Genomic DNA, 18,710 nt, shown 5'->3' with positions numbered 1-18,710 from the left:
CGTTTAAACACGTAGTATTTTCGCGTTGAGGACAATTTTAGATTAATATCCGCGTGACAGGATACCGTACCTCGCCAGTGACGACACACATTTGGCTAAATTGCACGGTGAATATTGAAAACTACCAGCTGCGCAGGCTCGACGCGAGCGAACTAGTTCGGTGCTAACGAGTTATTCGCCGTCATGCGATGACATTCTCGCGCGAGAACCACGACGGACGGTCGGCCGCCGAATTATAGATATTAATGCGCAATTAACAGATCCGTTCCGCGTTTCCGTTGTGAAACGGACCTTATTACGAACGTGGTCGTTCATTAGGGCGAGTCAATTGCCTGAGGAAACGTCATCGCGTCGTCCTATCAACCGATTGAGTAAAAGAACGTTACGCGCGCAATGTCACTCGTAAATGAAACAGACAAACTGAAAGGTATCCTTGAGGCGCGTACGCGCCGAAGGTAAGCCGCCGACGCTACTTAATGTTCGATGCATAGTCAATTCGATGTTTTAACATTAATTTGAATCGCAGAAGTAGACGAGTGGGGAGCGAGATTGGGCTCTAACTCGATCCTCGAGAATCTTCATCGCGATGACTCCCGCCGCTCTCGAGGTATTCGGCCCGCCGATGAAAATTCACGAGCTTGATCACTTGGCTGCGACCGAAATTGTTTATTAGTAGAATAAATTAATGTTCTGCGGGAAGAGAGGAGCGCGCGAGTTGATAGTCGGATGGATTGTCGCGTTATGATAATTCTCGAGATTCGATACCGTGGGATACGATTGAAATCTGTGGCTCGTTACTACTCATCTAATAAACGATTATGGCGTACATAAATCACGCGAGGATCGATATACCGATGAGCAACATCGTCGCCCGGTGGGCGCGCCGCTTCCTCCGTTTATATTTAAATTATCGCACGATCGCGATGGGGAAGCGCAACGTGCGCGGATGCGCGCGCTCAATGTTGGGAACTTGATGCGCTCCCTCGTAAACTCGCAATCAAGTAGGCAATCTCGAGTCGACTCGAATATAAATTAGATCCCGCTGCTGCTACTCCGGAGTCCTGACTGATTGCCGACTTTTTATACTTTGCAATTTTTTGTATACATTAGGGCTATATTAGGAGCATTTGTGCACACGGAGAGAATATTAGTTCCTTTTCAATTTTACTATATTCTTAGCAGTGCAGGAAAATAGACTGCCAGTGAGGTTTATCTTGTTAGGAGACATGGTATATTTCGCTGCACTGACAGAAAAAAAGTCTAACAAATAAAAAATATTTATTTGATGGATACTAATAACACACATTCACTTAAACTAATGTGAAATATGTTTCAAATAAAAAGATGTTCATTTCCTTAAAATCTTAACTTCTCATGAAAGTAACTGTTTATCCTAAGTAAGGGAATTTAGATTTAACGAAATATATGTTCCCAACGAATAAGTATCCGTCATTTGTTAGATATTTTCCCCTCAGTGTAGAAACATAACAAATTTTCTAATAGCACGTTTCACAGTTCCCCAGATATAAGTGGCATGTATAAAATCAAAGAATAGTGAATTGCTGTAGAATGGCAATCTACTCTTTGGTTATACAATTCTTTGCTATAGTAATTTTTACTATAACATTTTCTCTGCAATTCATAATTAATAATATTCGTAATAATTAATAATAAAATGTGTGAAAAATATAGTCCCGCCGAGATGGTCGGGTCCCGCGAGGATTTGAGAAATACCGTATGTGATATTACACCGTCAACATTCAATACGCGCGTGTTCGACGCGAGAAAGCTCCGAAAAATCCGTAGGTGAAAGGTGACGGCGATCGCGCGAGGCACCTCGTGTAAAAATAGACACCGGCAACGCTCTCGTCCTCCGAAATGTGTTTGCCCTTCGTTCGAGATGGTCGTTTCCACCCGCGCCGGTTTCTTTACCTTCGCGAAAGTGCACCTTCCTAGGCGGTCGATGCCTCGTGTGCTCGTGGACGGGAAGGTCGTGCGGGCCGAGGTTCTCCCTCGACAACGAGCTCACCAGGATCCCCCTCAAGGTCGCGAGGGTGCTGCTGGGAATCTCTCTATTCATTTCGCCGGCTCCCATATCATCGAGTCTTCGCGCTGGCGCGCGTGTTTGCGACGCAACGTCCGAGGTGGAAAAGCGAGCGGCGATCTTCGTCCGGCATGGCCTTTACGGCGTTACGTCTTGTTACGTCCTTTCATGGCGCTATTTGCGCGTCACGTGGGGACGTAAAACTCTCAACCACGGACGGCACTCACCCTCCCTTTCTCTCAGTCTCTTTTTCTCCTGGGAAATACGAAGGGTGCTTCGACGGGACGCGAAGCGCCCTGTTCTCCCGTTCGACGAAGTTACACTCCTCACTCCGCTTTACGGCCGATAAATGTCGTACTGCGAGTTAACGTGGTAATTCGCGCGAACGGCTGATTAAAAGTTCACGCGCCGTGAGCGGGCCGACGGACGCGCCGAAGGCGAAAGTATCGGCCCGAGCAGCGCGAGAGGATTTCACCGATGTGTTCGCGTAATCGCCCGTTCTCTCTCCCTCTCTCTTGATTATTCAATTCACCCGCGAGATGCAAACGCTGTGGTTTAAGAGAAATAATTAATTCCACGATCGGCAGGCTTGTATTTTATAAGAGGTTAAATCGATTCCTGCACTCTCGGAGAACGCGGCGGTGTCGCGTATCGCCCACCGTGACACGATACTCCGATCGATGCGGAGGAAAAGCGGCGCGACGTGACGTTTCGAGATCGTGACTGCTTTTTGTAAAGAGACTTGTCCGCATGTTACGTCAGCGTGTAAATTTAATCGAGCACTTGGCGGCAGATAACCAGCTCTCCCTCTTACTCTCTCTCTCTCTCTTTCTCTACCTATATCTCTCTCGAGCGCGTTTAAAGATTGCGACTGTCGAGCGAGATCGCCGATCTTCGCGATAAATTTGACTTGGCGATGACCGAAGTCGATATATAAATCTTGACTCATTGATACGCAAGTTCCACGTCGATAAGCATTCGCTGAATTGCGCGCGGCTGATTGAGTCATGCGATTTTCTTAGCTAGTCGGCGGTTGACTAGTCGATTGACTTTCGAGAAAATTCGCTGCTAACGATGGAATTCGCGCTTCGAGTGACCTTTCCGATTCAAGACAATCTTATTACTTCTTAGACCGAACTCTGATTTCGAATTACCGAGAACGAAAACTTATTGGTAATTCCTCCGATTGATATTCAAATGAGACATTGGAGAGCGGATAGTTGTGTATCGCGTCTACAATCCGTATTCAATTTCGAGACACATGGAATTCCCGGAAATGTTTCATCGCGGACGATCGAGTCTCTTGGCGATTTGCACTCAAATTAAATGTCAAAAAGGCGAAACCTCTCGTCGAGATATTTCGTCTGTGCTCCCATCCCCCATCATCTTCGTCAATCAAATCGCATTCAGATGAAAATTTGCGGCCCGATTTTGTTCCCTTTTTCATCCTGCGGAGGACTCCCTGCGAGCCGAATTCCGATCCACGAGCGGCATAATTTTCCCGCGTGACGTTTTCGCGTAATTACCGAGTCCTTTACGGCCATTAACGGACTAATCGGTTAGAAAAATTTAATTAGCACAGATGCGTGTAATGCGAGAAAGATCGCGTCGCGAGCGTTGCGCGACGCGACCGATTCTAAGGAGCCGGGAGAGGCTTGTCGAAGCTGCACTCGTCGAAGCAGCGGCTCGCCGCCGCGGCGCGACCTCGAACATTTAGAAATCCCCCTTGCCGCATTACACTTTTCCTTTTCTGCCGGCAATCGCGCGCACTTCGGGGCCACGGTGGCACGCAATGCGCTGCGGCTCTGTTGCATTCCACGCCGCGCACACGATGCTATAACAAAGCGGGCGCGCACTCTCACTCACTCATCGCGCACTCGACACGGAGACGACGACGATTCATTCGCACGCAAGTCACTCCGCGAGTAGGAGCGATCGATCTCGCACTTTGCGGCGAATTATCGCAAATGATTGATCAATTAGCTCCGCTCCTTTGTTCGCTTCTTTTTCTCAGGAGCGACTCCCACTCTCGTTCAAGGACTTACGCGAGAGCTCGTCGGCGCGCGGAAGTATCGATACGACGCGGGCGCCACCGTAACGCGACAATTGTTTAACGAGCGCGAGCGTCTCGTCGTCGAACATGCTCTCGAGTATATGTAGACTGACTCGCTGGAAGAGCTACAGGTCCCTCCGCGAGTTCTTCTCGCTCTCTCTTCCCGCGCTCGCACTTCTCTCCCACTCGATGCGTCTCACTCTGCGTGGTACCACGCGGATAGGTGTACCTTCGGTAAGGTAAGGTACACCTCGCACTCCCGTTTGTCGCTCGCTCGTCGCCGGATGGAGTGGGGACAGACACCTGTATACCTGCCGATGCCGTCTTACAAGACGGCCAGCGAGCGCCACGCGATGAGAAATGGTCGCGAGGCGAATCGCGTAATGACAGTCGAGATCGGGTACAGCATCTTGCCGTGCCCGCTGTTACTTTGTCAGATCGCTCAAAGAACCTGTTTCAGCGTTAAATAACGTCGCGGTGACGTTAGCTATTTTGATTATTTTACGAACAATCGATAATCATGTAAGCATACGCGGAAAAAGAGTAATTTGTTAATAATCATCGAGTGTCTGAGTAATAATTGTCAGATGTTCGGGTGAAGTAGTTTCGACTAAACATGTGTGTGCACAGATGAAAATATTGTCAAGTAATTTGGCAAGTATTAAGGGGAGGTTCTAGTCAAAATCGACAAAAAAAAAAAATTTTTTTTTTGTTGCTTTATTTTCATTCTTTGGGTCTTGAAAATGTGTAGGCAAAAGGATATTTTCATATCTAATTTATTTTACGAGTTATAGCGTATTAAGCGAGAGAGTGCGTCGGCCGAAAAACAGGTATAAACGCGCGCTCGGAGCGGCTTCGAGGGAAGGCCATTTTTCACCGCCTAAGCAGTGTATCTACTACAGGTAGCAAGTTTGTGCCTGTCTCAACGAATTTCTATACATTCCTGTCTATTGTGTGCTACCTGCGTATCCTCGGTCGGACGAGCGTTTTATTTACAGTAACGTATTTCAGTTGCGTTTCGAATGTGTGGCAAGTAACAGTTTCAAAAATGCCGAACACGCGAAAATCAGTGGGAACTCTTTATCCATATCGGCCTCGTAAGAAGAAATTCAATTATAATCCCGATAAAATGGAAGCAGAAACAGAATATGCTAGTACTTCAGCCAAAAAAATTAAAGACACGAGTTACGATGATATTAAAATTGATGTTGGCCATAATAACGTCATTATAAATTTTCTGACTGTTTTCAACTTTTTGTCTCAGTGTCTAAAATGTAAAAATTTGTGACGGTGATGTAACGTTTTCTCGTACGTGTGAACGTGGACTTGGTTTTAATTTAGTAATCAAGTGCAAGTGTAAGGATCAACAACGCGTTTCTTCGAGCCCTTTAGTAAATAGTGCGTACGAAATAAATCGCCGTTTGATGTTTGTCATGCGGATTCTAGGACTTGGATTACGGTCGATAAACAGTTTTTGTTCCCTAATGGAACTGTCTTCAGGTTTTGCAAATGGTACGTACTATGCATTTATCACTAATCTGCTCGAGGCATCAAAGAGCACATTCGAAGCTATTCAACGTAAAGCGATTGCCGAAGAAAGACAGAAGAACGTGGAGGCGGGAAATGAAGAAACATATTTGAGCGTGTCAGGCGACGGTTCATGGAAAAGACGTGGCTTTTCGTCGTTATTTGGAATTGCAACGCTGATCGGAAAATATACGCACAAAGTGTTGGATTTTATTGTAAAGTCGTCGTTCTGTCAAAGCTGCAGCAACTGGGCCAGCAAAAAAGGAACTGATGAATACGATATCTGGTATGATACTCATGAAGAACATTGCAGCATAAATCACACAGGAAGTGCTAGTAAGATGGAGGTCGATTGTATGAAGGAAATGTTTTGTCGATCAGAATCGCTCGGCGTGAAATATGCTACATATATCGGCGACGGTGATACTAAAACTTTCCGAGCTCTCCTCGAATGTAATCCTTATAGCGACCTTATCGTTCAAAAGAAGGAATGTATAGGTCACGTCCAGAAGCGAATGGGCACAAGATTGCGCGAAGCCAAGAAAAAAAATAAAAGAATCGGAGGTAAAGGTGCAGGAAAGTTGACGGACAAATTGATAAAAGATTTGACTTTATATTATGGACTTGCCATCAGACGACACCCTGATTCGGCCGAAGAAATGAGAAAAGCTGTGTGGGCAACGTTCGATCATAAATGTTCCACGAATGAGAAACCGAAACATGATAACTGCCCGCCAGGTGAAAACAGTTGGTGTAAGTGGCGTGTTGCAGAAGCTAAGGGAGAAATCGCCGATTTCCACCACGAACCTGCCCTTCAAGCGTCTGTTCAAGAAGCAATTCGACCGGTGTATGAAGCTCTTTCAAGCGATGATTTGCTACAAAGATGCACCGGTGGAAACACGCAAAATGACAATGAAAGTTTTAACGCTTGTCTATGGAAACTGGCCCCCAAACACCTTCATTGTGGCGAACAAACGATCAGAATAGCAGCATATATAGCCTCCGGCATCTTTAATGAAGGCTATTCATCTATATTAAAAACCATGAAGACGTTAGGAATCGTCATCGGGACAAATAGCAGAAACTTCGCTGTGAAGACTGACGAGAAGCGCATCGAGTCAGGGGAGAAGAATCTGTCAGAGTTGGCAAAAAAGGCCAGGATTGAAAAAATCAGCTTCCAAGTGCAGCAAAACATGATCTTCGAGGATGAGGAAGGAACCCTATATGGTGCTGGAATAGCTGATTAGATGTAAGTGTCAAAAAACAAACATTACATACGATTTTTTCTTCGTCAAACTTTAAACGCGTTTTTCTCGAAACACCTTTTTTTTGCGCGCGAAGCACGATTCCGCTTCAACGACTGAACCGATTTCGATGTTTGACGGCTCAAATTAAAGCTTATTCAATTTAGGGGGCCTTCAGGAAGCGTTTTTTTCAAAAAAAAATTTTTAAATATTTTTTTTAACGTTAAAGCCAAAAAAAGGAAAAACAGGTTTTTTTTCAAATGGCCGCCATTTTTTTTTAAAGGATTTTTTAAAAATCGGAAATTCATAAGGCCCCCCGAATTTCATCTAGTTTAAGAATATTTTTCGTTTTTTCGTTTCAGATCACTTGGCAGGGCTGTAGAGTGCTTCGCGCACATTCACTATCGCCGCGCACGGCTTTCTTCAGTGAGGGCTGGAGCCGCCATTTTTAATTATTTTTGCTCGAAAAAATTTTGTATCATTCTTCAAACATGTACTAATAAGTGCCACAAACAGTTTTTTCAAAAAAGATTTACGTTCGCTCAAAAAAAACTTCTAAAATTACGTTAATTTTCGGGCCTTTGGACTAGAACCTCCCCTTAACAAACAATCTTTAGCAAGCCTTGATATTTGTTGCTAAAGTTTGATATTTGTCGCTAAAACTTGGTGATTATCAATTTATGCGATACGTATCATCAAATAAATTGTAAAATATTGTTTAGTAATATTTACTCTATTATGTGATACATGTACGAAATGTCCAAAAATACTTCGGCAATAGTCAACCTATTTAGTAATTATTATCAAATATTATTTGGTACTTTATATTTACCAAAACACTCAATTAGCTTAATGAAATGAAATGAAGAATTTACTTTACTAATTATTTCATTAATTATCCCAATTATAGGCGGCTGGTAATTATTACCGTATTTGATACTGATTAACAAGCGACGGCCGCGGTACTTTACGGAGCTGTATCCACTTCTCAGTGACCGACTCAGCACGGCCGTACTCGCGCGGTTGTATCTACTTTACGACGGCCGACTCAGCGCGGCCACGCTACTCGCGAGCCGTACTGACACGCCTGCATCTACTTCGCGAGGCCGTACTCGGTGTGGCTGCGACCACTAGCAGGCAGTTGTTTCCACCGCAACACTACTAGCCGATATTCGTACTCGAGGGACAGCGGAAATTGCAGGTCAGAGTGGAAACCAGTATAATCTCATTGAGTTTGATTTGGATATCGCACGCACGCGCGACAACGATCCTAACGTTTGCTCCCGAATAAACAGGACGCGGTGATTGGCCGATAAGGTATTTCGCATTGAAAATTAAATTCGCTTATTCCACGCTTTAATTACACGCTTCGACCCTTGCTATTGATAGCGGTTATAACGACCGATAACTAACTCGACATTCGCTTGAAACTGTAACGATCTCACTGACTACTATGGTCGCAGTTGCGATGCGACTGTATCCGCCAATATACGTGTCTACGCTCACGGCACCCATCACGTCTGTACACATTTGCGATCGCGGCACTGCGACTATTATGCACAGCTGTGTGCATGTGACGATAAAATCGCGCTGCTATTAACTGCTTTTTGTCAGCGATAATAATAGAATTGCGCGTCGTAAGAAAGGTATAAGTGTCTTGTGGTGAAAATACTTTCACGCCTAATTTGGATCCGTCACGATAGACGTAACGCTTAGGTGCTTAGGATGAGAGAGTGTCAATGCCCTCCCGCTGCACTTTCACTGCGCTCCGTTATACATGTAACGAGACGCTCAATACAATAAGACTCTCCTAACGAATTCACAAATATTTATGAGTTATTACCAGTCGCGTACCAAAAGTTGAACAACGCAGAAGACTGATTGAGAATCAGCTGATGACACTGGTCGACCGGTTATGGTCGCGCCTGAGTTTCTCTCTGCGAGCACAACGGGATATAAACGGTGATCGGGGAATGACGAAAACGGCCTTAAAAGGCGACACTAGCGGGCGTTCTCTCGACGAGTGTTAGCGCGCGATAGGTATCACACGAATTACTTCAGTTCATCTTTTTAATTAATCTTTCGATTCGATTCACAGATACATCAATCCGCATTATTCTGTCATTTCAATGAACTGCTGAAACGCTACCTTCGTTAAATCAATTTCTAATCAAATCCGTGAAACGTTTATATTAGAAAACAATCTAATCTTTATTTGCATATTTCTGAGAAGTAATCAGGGAATCGTTCGAAAATTAACGGAGGATGTCCGCTTTAATCGCTTTGGTTTCTAGGTCAAACGTCTCTTTTCAGGGTCGCGAAATGTCGGTGGCATAATCTGCTCACGCTTCGATGATACCCGTTTCCAGCATTGCGTCAATGTACCGTCGATATCTTTGTGATCGCGTACACACCGGAGAGCGGTCGTCTGTAAACTCCGCAAATCATCCGTAAAGCAAGAACCGTTCGTGAGCAAGGACCGATCTAACGACGAGATCTATCTCACCGACCTCGGTTGACCTCATAAATAAATCGTGACGGATTTTTCAATGTCGCGCCGCGTATCTCCGTCCAGGTGACAGAGAAGGCGAGAACAAATATTGTATCGAATTTATTTTCATCGACGGCGAATTTGATTAAAGTTTCAATTGCACAGAGCTTTGATTACACTGTAGAAAACGCGATAATCATTTTTGTCGCTCAACTCTTACTCGTCTGTGCTATAGATACGTTTGTTTTCACAAGTTTTCACACTGTATGAAAGTGATACACACCACTCATGCACACAGACGGTGTACGATACGCGAGATCGAACACAGGAAAAATAAATGCCGCTGTGATAGCCACACCGCTTAAAAGAGGCCGGAATCAAATTCAGTCGCGAGCATAGCTGTGCACGCGCTGTTGTTTGAACATATCACGCGTCGTCATCGACTCTGAAAATCAATGACGAGAACGACTCATACATGTGCGAGCTGTACCCAAATCGAGATTTCAGTTCTATTTTCGACCTGCAGTTTCCAACATCTGTATATTCTGGAGGATCAACATATGTTTGATACACATAGAAATTAAAGTCCTACTTAACGCCTCTAAATGATGGAAAACGCACAAAATGCCATTTCTAGCTTCTAAAGAAGATCTCTAGGCAAAGCTGTAAGTTAAGTAGAATCAAAAGAAGTTGATATAGATTTCAAAGTATGAAGATAGGCATTAAATAGAATTCGAAAGAGTTGAAGTCGAGAGAAAGATCAACACGTCTCTATTCGGGTTGTTAAACCCGAGCTTCGAAACTTCAGCCCTACTTTGGGTCTGAAATTCCTAACTGTGTATTCTGTATGTACTGTAAATTCTGAAGGATCAGTGTACGTGTAATATACATGGAAACTGAAATCCTACTTAGCACCTCTAAATGGTAGGGAAGCAGCAAAATACTGCTTGTAGGTTCTAAACAGAATCTGTCGGTGAAGCTAGGTTAGAATCGAAAGAGGTTGATACAGGCTTCAGAATATCAAAGAAGGCGTTAAATAGAACACTGAGGTCGAAAGTAGAATCAAAATATTGACTCGAGAATTAGTAGAAAAATGCAGACTCGAAATTGTAGTCCTATTATCAACTTGAATTTTCTGAATATTTATTTATTTTGAAGGATCATCGTAATAATATGGAAACTGTACTTAGAGTCCTGTTTTGTCTCTGGACGGCAGAAAATATATAGAATCCCACTTATAAGTTCTAAAGACGAATTCTCGATAAAGTTAGTAAGTTAAATAGGATCAAAAGAGGTTGATACAGATGCCAGAGTATGAGAGTAGGCGTAAAGTGGAATATCGAGGTCGAAAGAAGGATCAAAATTACGACTCGGATACGCCCGCCAATTTGTCAATAAAAATATCGTCGGTGGGCAGAAGAGACGTTCTTATCGCGACCGACTGTATACTTTATGGTACAGGAAAGTAACGACAACGTCTCTTTGCTCCGGCAGCCCTTCTGAAGAGGAGAGGCGTTAAAGCGTGGCGCTCGTAAATCATCCGTAAAGTCGATTCGACCGTAAGTAACAGTCCAGATCGCGATCCCGGACTTCCTTGTGGCCGCAAAAATACGCGAAATCGTGTTCCTCGAGTCCCAAGCCGCTGACAAAACGCACTCCGTGTCGATTCCTGACGCGGATCATCCTTTAACGAGGCAATGTTGCGTGCGTCACTCGATGCCTCGTAGTAATTCATCGATATCGTGAAGCGCAAATCGCCGTAATTGCATTCGACGGCAACATCTTCAAGATTATCGTTACGCAAACAGGAAGTGCACGTGTACATACACCGACACACCGTCCGTAACGACGAGCGTTATTCGCGACGCGTGCATCTAATATGCACACGATACGACCGCTGCATCGATAATGCAACATACTCGCGACGGTAATGACCGTGAAAGGTTGCGCGCGGAGAAAGCGAGGAAGTGCAGCGGGCTCTCCGGGGTTTTAGAAAAACTCGGAAGGAACTGGCCGCCTAAAATGGCTCGCGATTTCTTCTTCGGTCTATCTACATCGCACGCGCGCGCTCACTCGACTTCCTCGTTCGCGGGCCTCGCTCGGCGCGGACTGCATAATCGCGAGAGGCTGAAAGGCCGCAAGACGGTGACTTTGTAAGTTCCATCGCGAGAAGAATAGAGGCATTGCGCTGGCGGGGGAAGGAAAAAAGTTGTTTGCGTCCGCATGAATGGCCGCTCGACGAACGGAAAATTTTAGGCGATGTCGTACTGAACACATCGCGGAAACCGGATTTTGCAAATCAAATTCGGCAAGGCGCTCTGAATTAGACGTTCCGAATCGGAATGACGTGAGGCACGTGTAGGTGTGAAAGATCAAAGAGAAGTCGCTGGTGAATCAGCCGAATTCCGTGTAGCCCGCGCTTCATTAGAATTCTCAGCGCGAGACCGAAAGCACAAGTCTGATGATAAACAATTCCCCTCTTTTTAGCGTAGCTCGCTTTGACACACTCGCTTTGACGTGGCCGAAATGTCGCGGCCGAGAGAACGTCAGGATGACGTCGGCTGTACAGTTTTACGACTACGCGTTGGCGATGTAACGCGAGCTATTAAGGTGTCGGCTACTGATTTACATCGCAGATCGCACGTCGACGATAGCGGGCCCCTCCGCGCTTACGCAAGACATTCGTCTCGACTTGACACCATCTTGCGCGCACCGTGCGGCATGCCGTTGCATCGCGCCGCGATTTATGCGTCACGTAACGCCGGTGGTATTCTCGTCGCACTGGTGGCTCTTTCTCGGCTCGACGGCCTTGCCGGCAATGCGAGCCGTGACGCGCACGATGCGGCGGACGCGCGCACAGCGTCGCACGTCTACATTGCACGGACTCGAGGCAGCTTGAGCGCCGGACTTAATTGCTGGCGTTGATGCTAGGAAAATACATCGCGGCAATCTAGACCGTGCACAAATTCCAGGCGTATAATACGCGGGGCGTGCCTACGTATAAATTGAGAAATTCCGAATTCCGCGTCGCACGGGCCGCAACGAGGTCGTCCGTTCACCGTCAAGTTCATCGTCAGGACCCGGGAGGAGGCAAGAATCGGTTTCGCGTCACGGTACCGATACCGCGAGAACACGGAGTTCGATAACAGATCGCGAGGTTCGCGGACTGAATTTAAATCAGAGTCCTGTATAAAATATAAATTGAGTTGGTGCAGTCCGTCTCGCGGCACGCACCAATTTCCCCGAGCAGATGCGTATCTGGACGCCACGGCTTAATAATGGGTTCCGCAATCTCGACTTCAAAGGTTCGGCGGTGCAAAACCGCCCGCGTAATTAACGCAGCGAGAAATAACGGGCATCGCGGAGTCGGCTGAACTTCGCGAAATCTATCGGCGACGACCCAAGCGAGGCCGTAAAAGAACCATTAGGAAATTTCCCGCGCCGACCCGAAACTTCGAACGGGGCGAACTCTTGATCCTCGTGTTCGCGGCGATCGCCGACGGGCTGATGCATTTGAAATTCTAATTCGAAGCTGTTTTTATCTTCCCGACCAGAGAGCCCGGTCATTTTACAATGCGAAAGAAAGAGAGAGAGAGAGAGAGAGAGAAGAGAGAGAGGGAAGAACGAGATTGTGTCTCTCTCGCAGCCCTTCGGGACGAAATTGCGACGCGACGTCCCTTTCGCGAGTATTATCTCTTTAGCGAGTACTTTAGCGGATACGTGTAATCCTACGAGTACCTAAATCTCGACAAACATTCTGCTCTCTCGAGAACGTTGATACATAATTTCAACGTTAACGATAAAGAGGTCCCTTATTCGTCATTTTGCTGGAGTCCTGGAACTTATTTTAAGCTTAAAAGGCCTCGCAGCATCCAGCTTAGCGAAGAAGAAACTTGTCCATTTAAGAATTAAGTACTCGCCTCGGGATTTTACCTTTCAATTCAAAAGCTTCTAGTTTTTCGCACATCGCGAGACTACAGAACATATGAATATAAAATTATCAAATCTTTAGATTATCGCTGAGAGAGAAAAAAGAGAGAGGGGAGAGAAGGGGAAAAATGAGGAATCTTGTCAATCTTAAACGCAAATAAGTATGCAAAGTGGAATATCACAAAAACAGAGAATTTGTCTATACAAAAGCTCGTGAAAATCAAGAAACGCGCACGTTTCTCGATATGCAAGAAGTTAAATAGATAAAATGACTGGAACGTCATAATTAAGAGGTGCCATCACGAAAAATAAATCAACCGATCGGGAGGCAATCGTGAAGTTACGCCGGCACAGCAGGCTCATACGACCGTGTCGTATGCGAACCGTGCGTTTCCAAGGCGTGTTCCTGCAGATTTTTTAATAAGTCAGCCGTGCAAACGCGGAATGCAAATCGGGCGACGCTTCTTAATTTAGACACGCGCCGCAGACTACGTGACGATACTCGCGAAACTCGCAATTGCTTTCTGTCGCTCAGAGGACGGCATTCAATTTGCGATAAAGAATAAGCCAGACAAATCGTTACGATGTCCATAGTTCCTACCCTCCAAATAGTAAGAATCAGAGAGACAGAGGAAGAGAGAACAGTGGAAAAATCACGAAAACTCGTCGATTTCGGCAATCAAAGCATCCACGTATCAGCGGGCAGAAGATCTTTCTCTTTCTCTCCCGTGGGAGCAATAAAACTCGTGGATAAAAACCGCGACGAGGAAATCCAAAAAGAGCAAGCGAAGGAAACGGAAGGCGTGGACAGGTGGGAACGCAATAATCGAGATCGCCGCCGGTGCACGAGCATTCAATTTAACAGAACTCGGCGACGCGAGCCGCGCGCGTCATGCATCGAGGATGCAACGGCAATTGCATCTCTCCTGGAGAGGCGCGCCGGACATCACAATGGTCAAACAGTAGAACGGTAAGGCGTCCTCTTACATGGCCGAAGTGCTCCTTCGTGTCTCTTATCGACTCGCGATGATAGTATCCCACTTTCACACGGATGAAGTGTACGCGGAAAAAACAATAGCAGTTCGGCTAACTGAATTTTGGGTCAGACGAAAAACTCGCTGACGAGAAATAATATCTCTGTTACTGCAGCCGAAAACATTCGTGTCTGAATATTCAGTTGCATTAAAACTCGGTTAAGAGATAATGTGTTGAGAGTAATTAGCTGAGTAGAAATCTCCTGTTTCTACAATCAAGTTTTTCATTTGGTTTCCAAGTAACAGAAAATTCAGTCACACTGACGGAGTTGTTTTCTTCGTTTCTAGTATATTTGTCTGTATGCTTCCTGTTAAACTCTTTGACAGATCTGGACTAAATTTTGCATAGTTTTTCTTTAGGACTCTGCGAGGAAAATATAGGTTATTATGAAACCTGTATAGCCTACCTCCACCTCCTGATTTCATCCCCTTGACAGTTTGTCATAATTTAAGCTTAGATGTTCTAGATATAAGAAGCCCCAGTAAGCCCTGGATAGTTTAAGCTAGTAAATGATAAAGTCCCTATTAATGATCTATAGTAAAGTAGCCCATATAAAAAGGACTGTGTAAAAGTAAATATCCCTGAAAGAAAGAGGGCTACCTTGTATAAATAAGATATAGCTATTTCATATTTCTTATATAAATATCCAGAAAAAAAGAAATAATACGCAAAGTCTCCTCGAGTAAAATATAATTATCTAAAATTTAATTGGCTTTTTTCACATCAGCTTTTTAAAATCGATCATTCGATCTTTCTCGTGTTATCGTATTTTCGTGTTATCGTATTCTCTCTCTCTCTTCCCCTCTCTTTTGAAAACGACGTTTTTTATCTACTCAATAACGGTTCGGTAACTGCACTCGTGTTATTACGTTACGTTCTTGAATACACTTTCTACGAGTAGCGCGATTTTACATGAGTGCAAACTCGTTCCCCGTTTGATTCCTTGCGCCTTTTGCTGTGCCGCCGCTGACCGTAAAAGTCGAGCGACCAGTTCTTAAATCGTCGGGAAATGTATTCCGCGGAATGCGTTATGCCAAATAAAGGCCGATATGGCCGGTTAATACCGCAATAAAATTGGAAAAAGTGACCCGCATCGGCCGCGTGTTGCAAGCGCACCGACGTTTATCGGGAACCAATAACCACGCTGGGCATTGCCATTATGAAATGCAACGTTCTTTTTCTTTTTTTATATACATATTATATATTTTTAATAAACATAAGCACACCTGTATTCAATCCGCGTTGCGCGAATCGAACAGCCTGATTGCAGCCTGCCAACTCGCTACTGACAGAAACTCATTTCGTCGACCTCCTTCAATGATCACGCGGAAATGAGAATCTTTCGTAAGTAAAAATCTGCTTCCGGATAACGTCTCGCTTACAAACGCAATTTCACGCAATTTCGTCGAGTTTCGACGTTTCTCAATTACGAAAGATGGAAATTCGAATTTTTCTACTTTCACGGCCAAACGGGCTCTGCCCGTTTCAAGATTCCGTCGCGGAATTTTTCTCGAACGACGCGCACGGCAAAATAAAAGAATACAGGTCGTATTTGCAATTCTGCTCGCGATCCACCCGTCGAAATAATTGTCTTCGCTGTCGACTGCGCGGAGAGAGGAGCCAAAGCAAATCTCATCTTTATTCGCGAAAAATTCGGCGATATTAAATCGCGATCGCTCGCACGTTCTTCATTTACGCGAAGTCCCATGTAATCGCGATCCCCACCTCCGATCGCCTTTCACGGCACGCATTATCGGCGACGCGTCAATGCGCCGCGCCTCGTGTGTTCGAATGACGCGGCGGGTGAATAAGGGCTCGCGGATTCGAAGGATATCAGATTAGCGGCTGGAAAGTAAGAGGCGCCGCCGCGCTGGTGAGATCGACTCTCGGTGTTCTCGCGATTACACCTCATGATTACGATCTCGGTAGCTCGACAACGAAGCTCTAGAAAGACTGGTTTTCATCGTCAGCACTGTGCATTGCCCGCCGATCACGCCGCGCGCTGCTTGCCGTTTTGACATCGGAGACCGTGCATTGGACACGATACGCGATGGTACTGATCATTCAATTGCAAAGGCCGAACAACTCCGAGCAAGATACCATTATCGATTGCGGGCCCGCCGTTGTCGGGCTGAAAAATAAGAACGAGCGAAGGAGATTGGGTTTTCGCGGTTTGGCCGAAGCGAAACACGAGGCAGGGTAGTCTCGACTTCTTTCATTTCGCAAAGTTCTCTTCAACTTAATTCACACGGAGAAAAAGTCTGGTCGGATGAACCAATTTCTCTGATAAAGCGTGAACGACAAACAAGTTTTCCACGACTGAAGTTATCAGAATTCACTCTGGTTTACTCAGATTTCCGATTGATTCTAACAGAATTCATGTAATTTCAATCGGAATTTTGAAATTGTGTATCTCGTCAGACCCAAACCATCTGACTAAATTTCTTTTTTCTATACACCTGACACTACTTAATCGACTATTTTCATAATCCAACGTACTCTGTTGATCTCGCGGCTTTTATCACGACGCTATTTCGAGATGTCACTCATTAATGATTACACAACTGGACGTTGTTTGCATCTTCGCGATATCGAATGCCAAAGAGTTATGCGTGGCATTACGATTATCACAAACTGAACATTTCGATTGGAACGTGATAGGAAAGCGGGTAAGTGCAGAGTAGCGAGCGCGATATTTCGCGCACAGATCCGTGCGCGAAAATGGACCTGGAAAGGGTGGAGAGAGAGGGAGGGAGAGACATGGCTGGCGTGTGTCTCCGGGCAAGGCCGTCCACACACGGTTCGCACGAACCGGTGCACCGGCACGGTCGAGCGCGAGGAAATGCATAGCGAGCCGGCGACTGGAAACGCTCGAGATACCGTAGGTGAAAAACAGAAAGAGAGAGAGAGAGAGAGAGCGAGGGAAGCACGCCGTCGCCCACCGTTGGAAATAATCACCGAGACAATAAAGGAGACGGTAGAAAACTAATTCCTAACTCCGAATCGGTCGATGTGCGACACAATGTACGAAGATGGGGGAGGAGGGAGGGGGGGGCGAGTATAGCTCCGTACAGCTCTGAATGGAGATGTAACTCGTTGAGACGCGGGTCGGAAAGACAGAATGATTAATGAGAGTCGGTGGTATATCGAATGCGCCGCGGTTACACATCGCTATATCTACGGATAGGAGGTTCGACGAGGAATGTGTGCGCGTGTCGAGACTTAGAAAGTGTTTACTTATTTATTATTTTAGAGCTTCTCGCGCTGTGTTGAACATTTACGATCGCGAGCGAACGAAGCGCTCGTATTGGTCACACGTCAATGTCACTTTCTCCGAAAACCTGCCTCATTTTCGCAAAGCCATTAATAATCTCCTCGCCTGCGGCTCGCACGCCGATCGATAACGCAACATCCGCCCGCCTGCGCGCGTGCGATCGAGTGAAGAGGGGAAAATGAAAGAATAAAAGAAGAAAAAATAAAACGCGCGGAGAGAAACGTGTGAGACCAGCTCGCGTACCGCGACAAATACTACGTAAAGGGGTCAAGCTCTCCTCCTGAGGCGTGAGCCGACGTGCGCGCTCGACATCTATTAATTCGCGGCGACTATTGTCCACATTCCGCGCCGCGTTTTTCCGTCACGAAGCGGCCGAGATTCTAGCCGCTTCCCGCGGAAATCCCGAGCGCAAACGGGGACTTCCGTCACTTTTGCAGGGCAAATGGTCGCTTAAGACCCGGCGCGAATTCGGCGACCTAAAACATAGCGCGCGTGTCGTGCATGTAACGCGATATCCCACTTCCGGCGCTGCGAGTGACGTAACACTCGTTGTGCATTGAGAAAACTGCATTCTTTTCCCGTTAGTACCGCACGCGAGCGAAACGAGCGCGATCAATCATGTTTTAGAAAGTATCAATCTGTATGAGAGCCGAAGCTCTCCCGTACGTTAATTCATCAAACATCATAATTCCATCGTAAGTACACGACTCTATTCGCGAACATTTCATTTGCGCGAGGCTAATTCACGATTCACGCGAACGGTAGCGCACAAAACGAGCATGGACAAGTTTTCAAAGGCAGACCTGCCTGCGTGCGAGGAAAATGTATTACGTTTTTCCTGTTTTTTTTTTTGGTTTTTAATCGAGAAATCGAGTTATTCCCATTTCGGTTTTGCGGACATTTTTGCTGATAAATCCGATGACGTAAGCCGAAAATAGATATTTTCGGCGTGTGATGAAAACACACGCGAATTCCTCGTGGAATTTCGTCGCCACGTCAGCTGTTAAAGCGAGAAGCGACGAATTATTCCCTCAATGAAGCGCGCAAGTGAGAGAGAGAGAGAGAGAGAGAGAGAGAGAGAGAGAGAGAGAGAGAGAGAGAGAGAGCGGGGG

General features: G+C 45.7%; 2 protein-coding genes across 19 annotated transcripts in view; one reads left to right on the top strand and one right to left on the bottom strand.

Moving 5' to 3' along the window:
• LOC116848387 (ensconsin-like) overlaps positions 1–18,710 on the bottom strand; it is a 215,346-nt gene that overhangs the window by 83,236 nt on the left and 113,400 nt on the right. For 2 of the 18 annotated variants that reach the window (XM_032824407.1, XM_032824412.1), the window contains exon 1: positions 1,933–4,405. The exons of 12 other annotated variants lie outside the window; for them this stretch is intronic. In XM_032824407.1, coding sequence (XP_032680298.1) covers positions 1,933–2,095 — 163 coding nt within the window. In that variant the 5' untranslated portion in view covers positions 2,096–4,405. Of the gene's footprint in view, positions 1–1,932; positions 4,410–18,710 lie in introns of those variants that run through there. 4 more of the 18 variants (XM_032824401.1, XM_032824403.1, XM_032824404.1 and 1 more) reach the window with 4 other exon arrangements.
• LOC116848391 lies at positions 4,514–7,777 on the top strand. Its single transcript, XM_032824432.1, has 3 exons — positions 4,514–4,619; positions 4,892–6,873; positions 7,231–7,777. The coding sequence occupies exon 2, from the start codon at positions 5,522–5,524 to the stop codon at positions 6,869–6,871; it is 1,350 nt and encodes a 449-aa protein (XP_032680323.1). The 5' UTR covers positions 4,514–4,619; positions 4,892–5,521; the 3' UTR covers positions 6,872–6,873; positions 7,231–7,777.

This window comes from Odontomachus brunneus, unplaced genomic scaffold (assembly GCF_010583005.1).
Source record: "Odontomachus brunneus isolate Ranch 3 - 2012 unplaced genomic scaffold, Obru_v1 Obru_scaffold_094, whole genome shotgun sequence".
In the NCBI taxonomy this organism is placed as follows: domain Eukaryota; kingdom Metazoa; phylum Arthropoda; class Insecta; order Hymenoptera; family Formicidae; genus Odontomachus; species Odontomachus brunneus.
The sequence above is the reverse complement of the archived record's forward strand: the minus strand, read 5'-3'. Positions and strand labels throughout refer to the sequence as shown.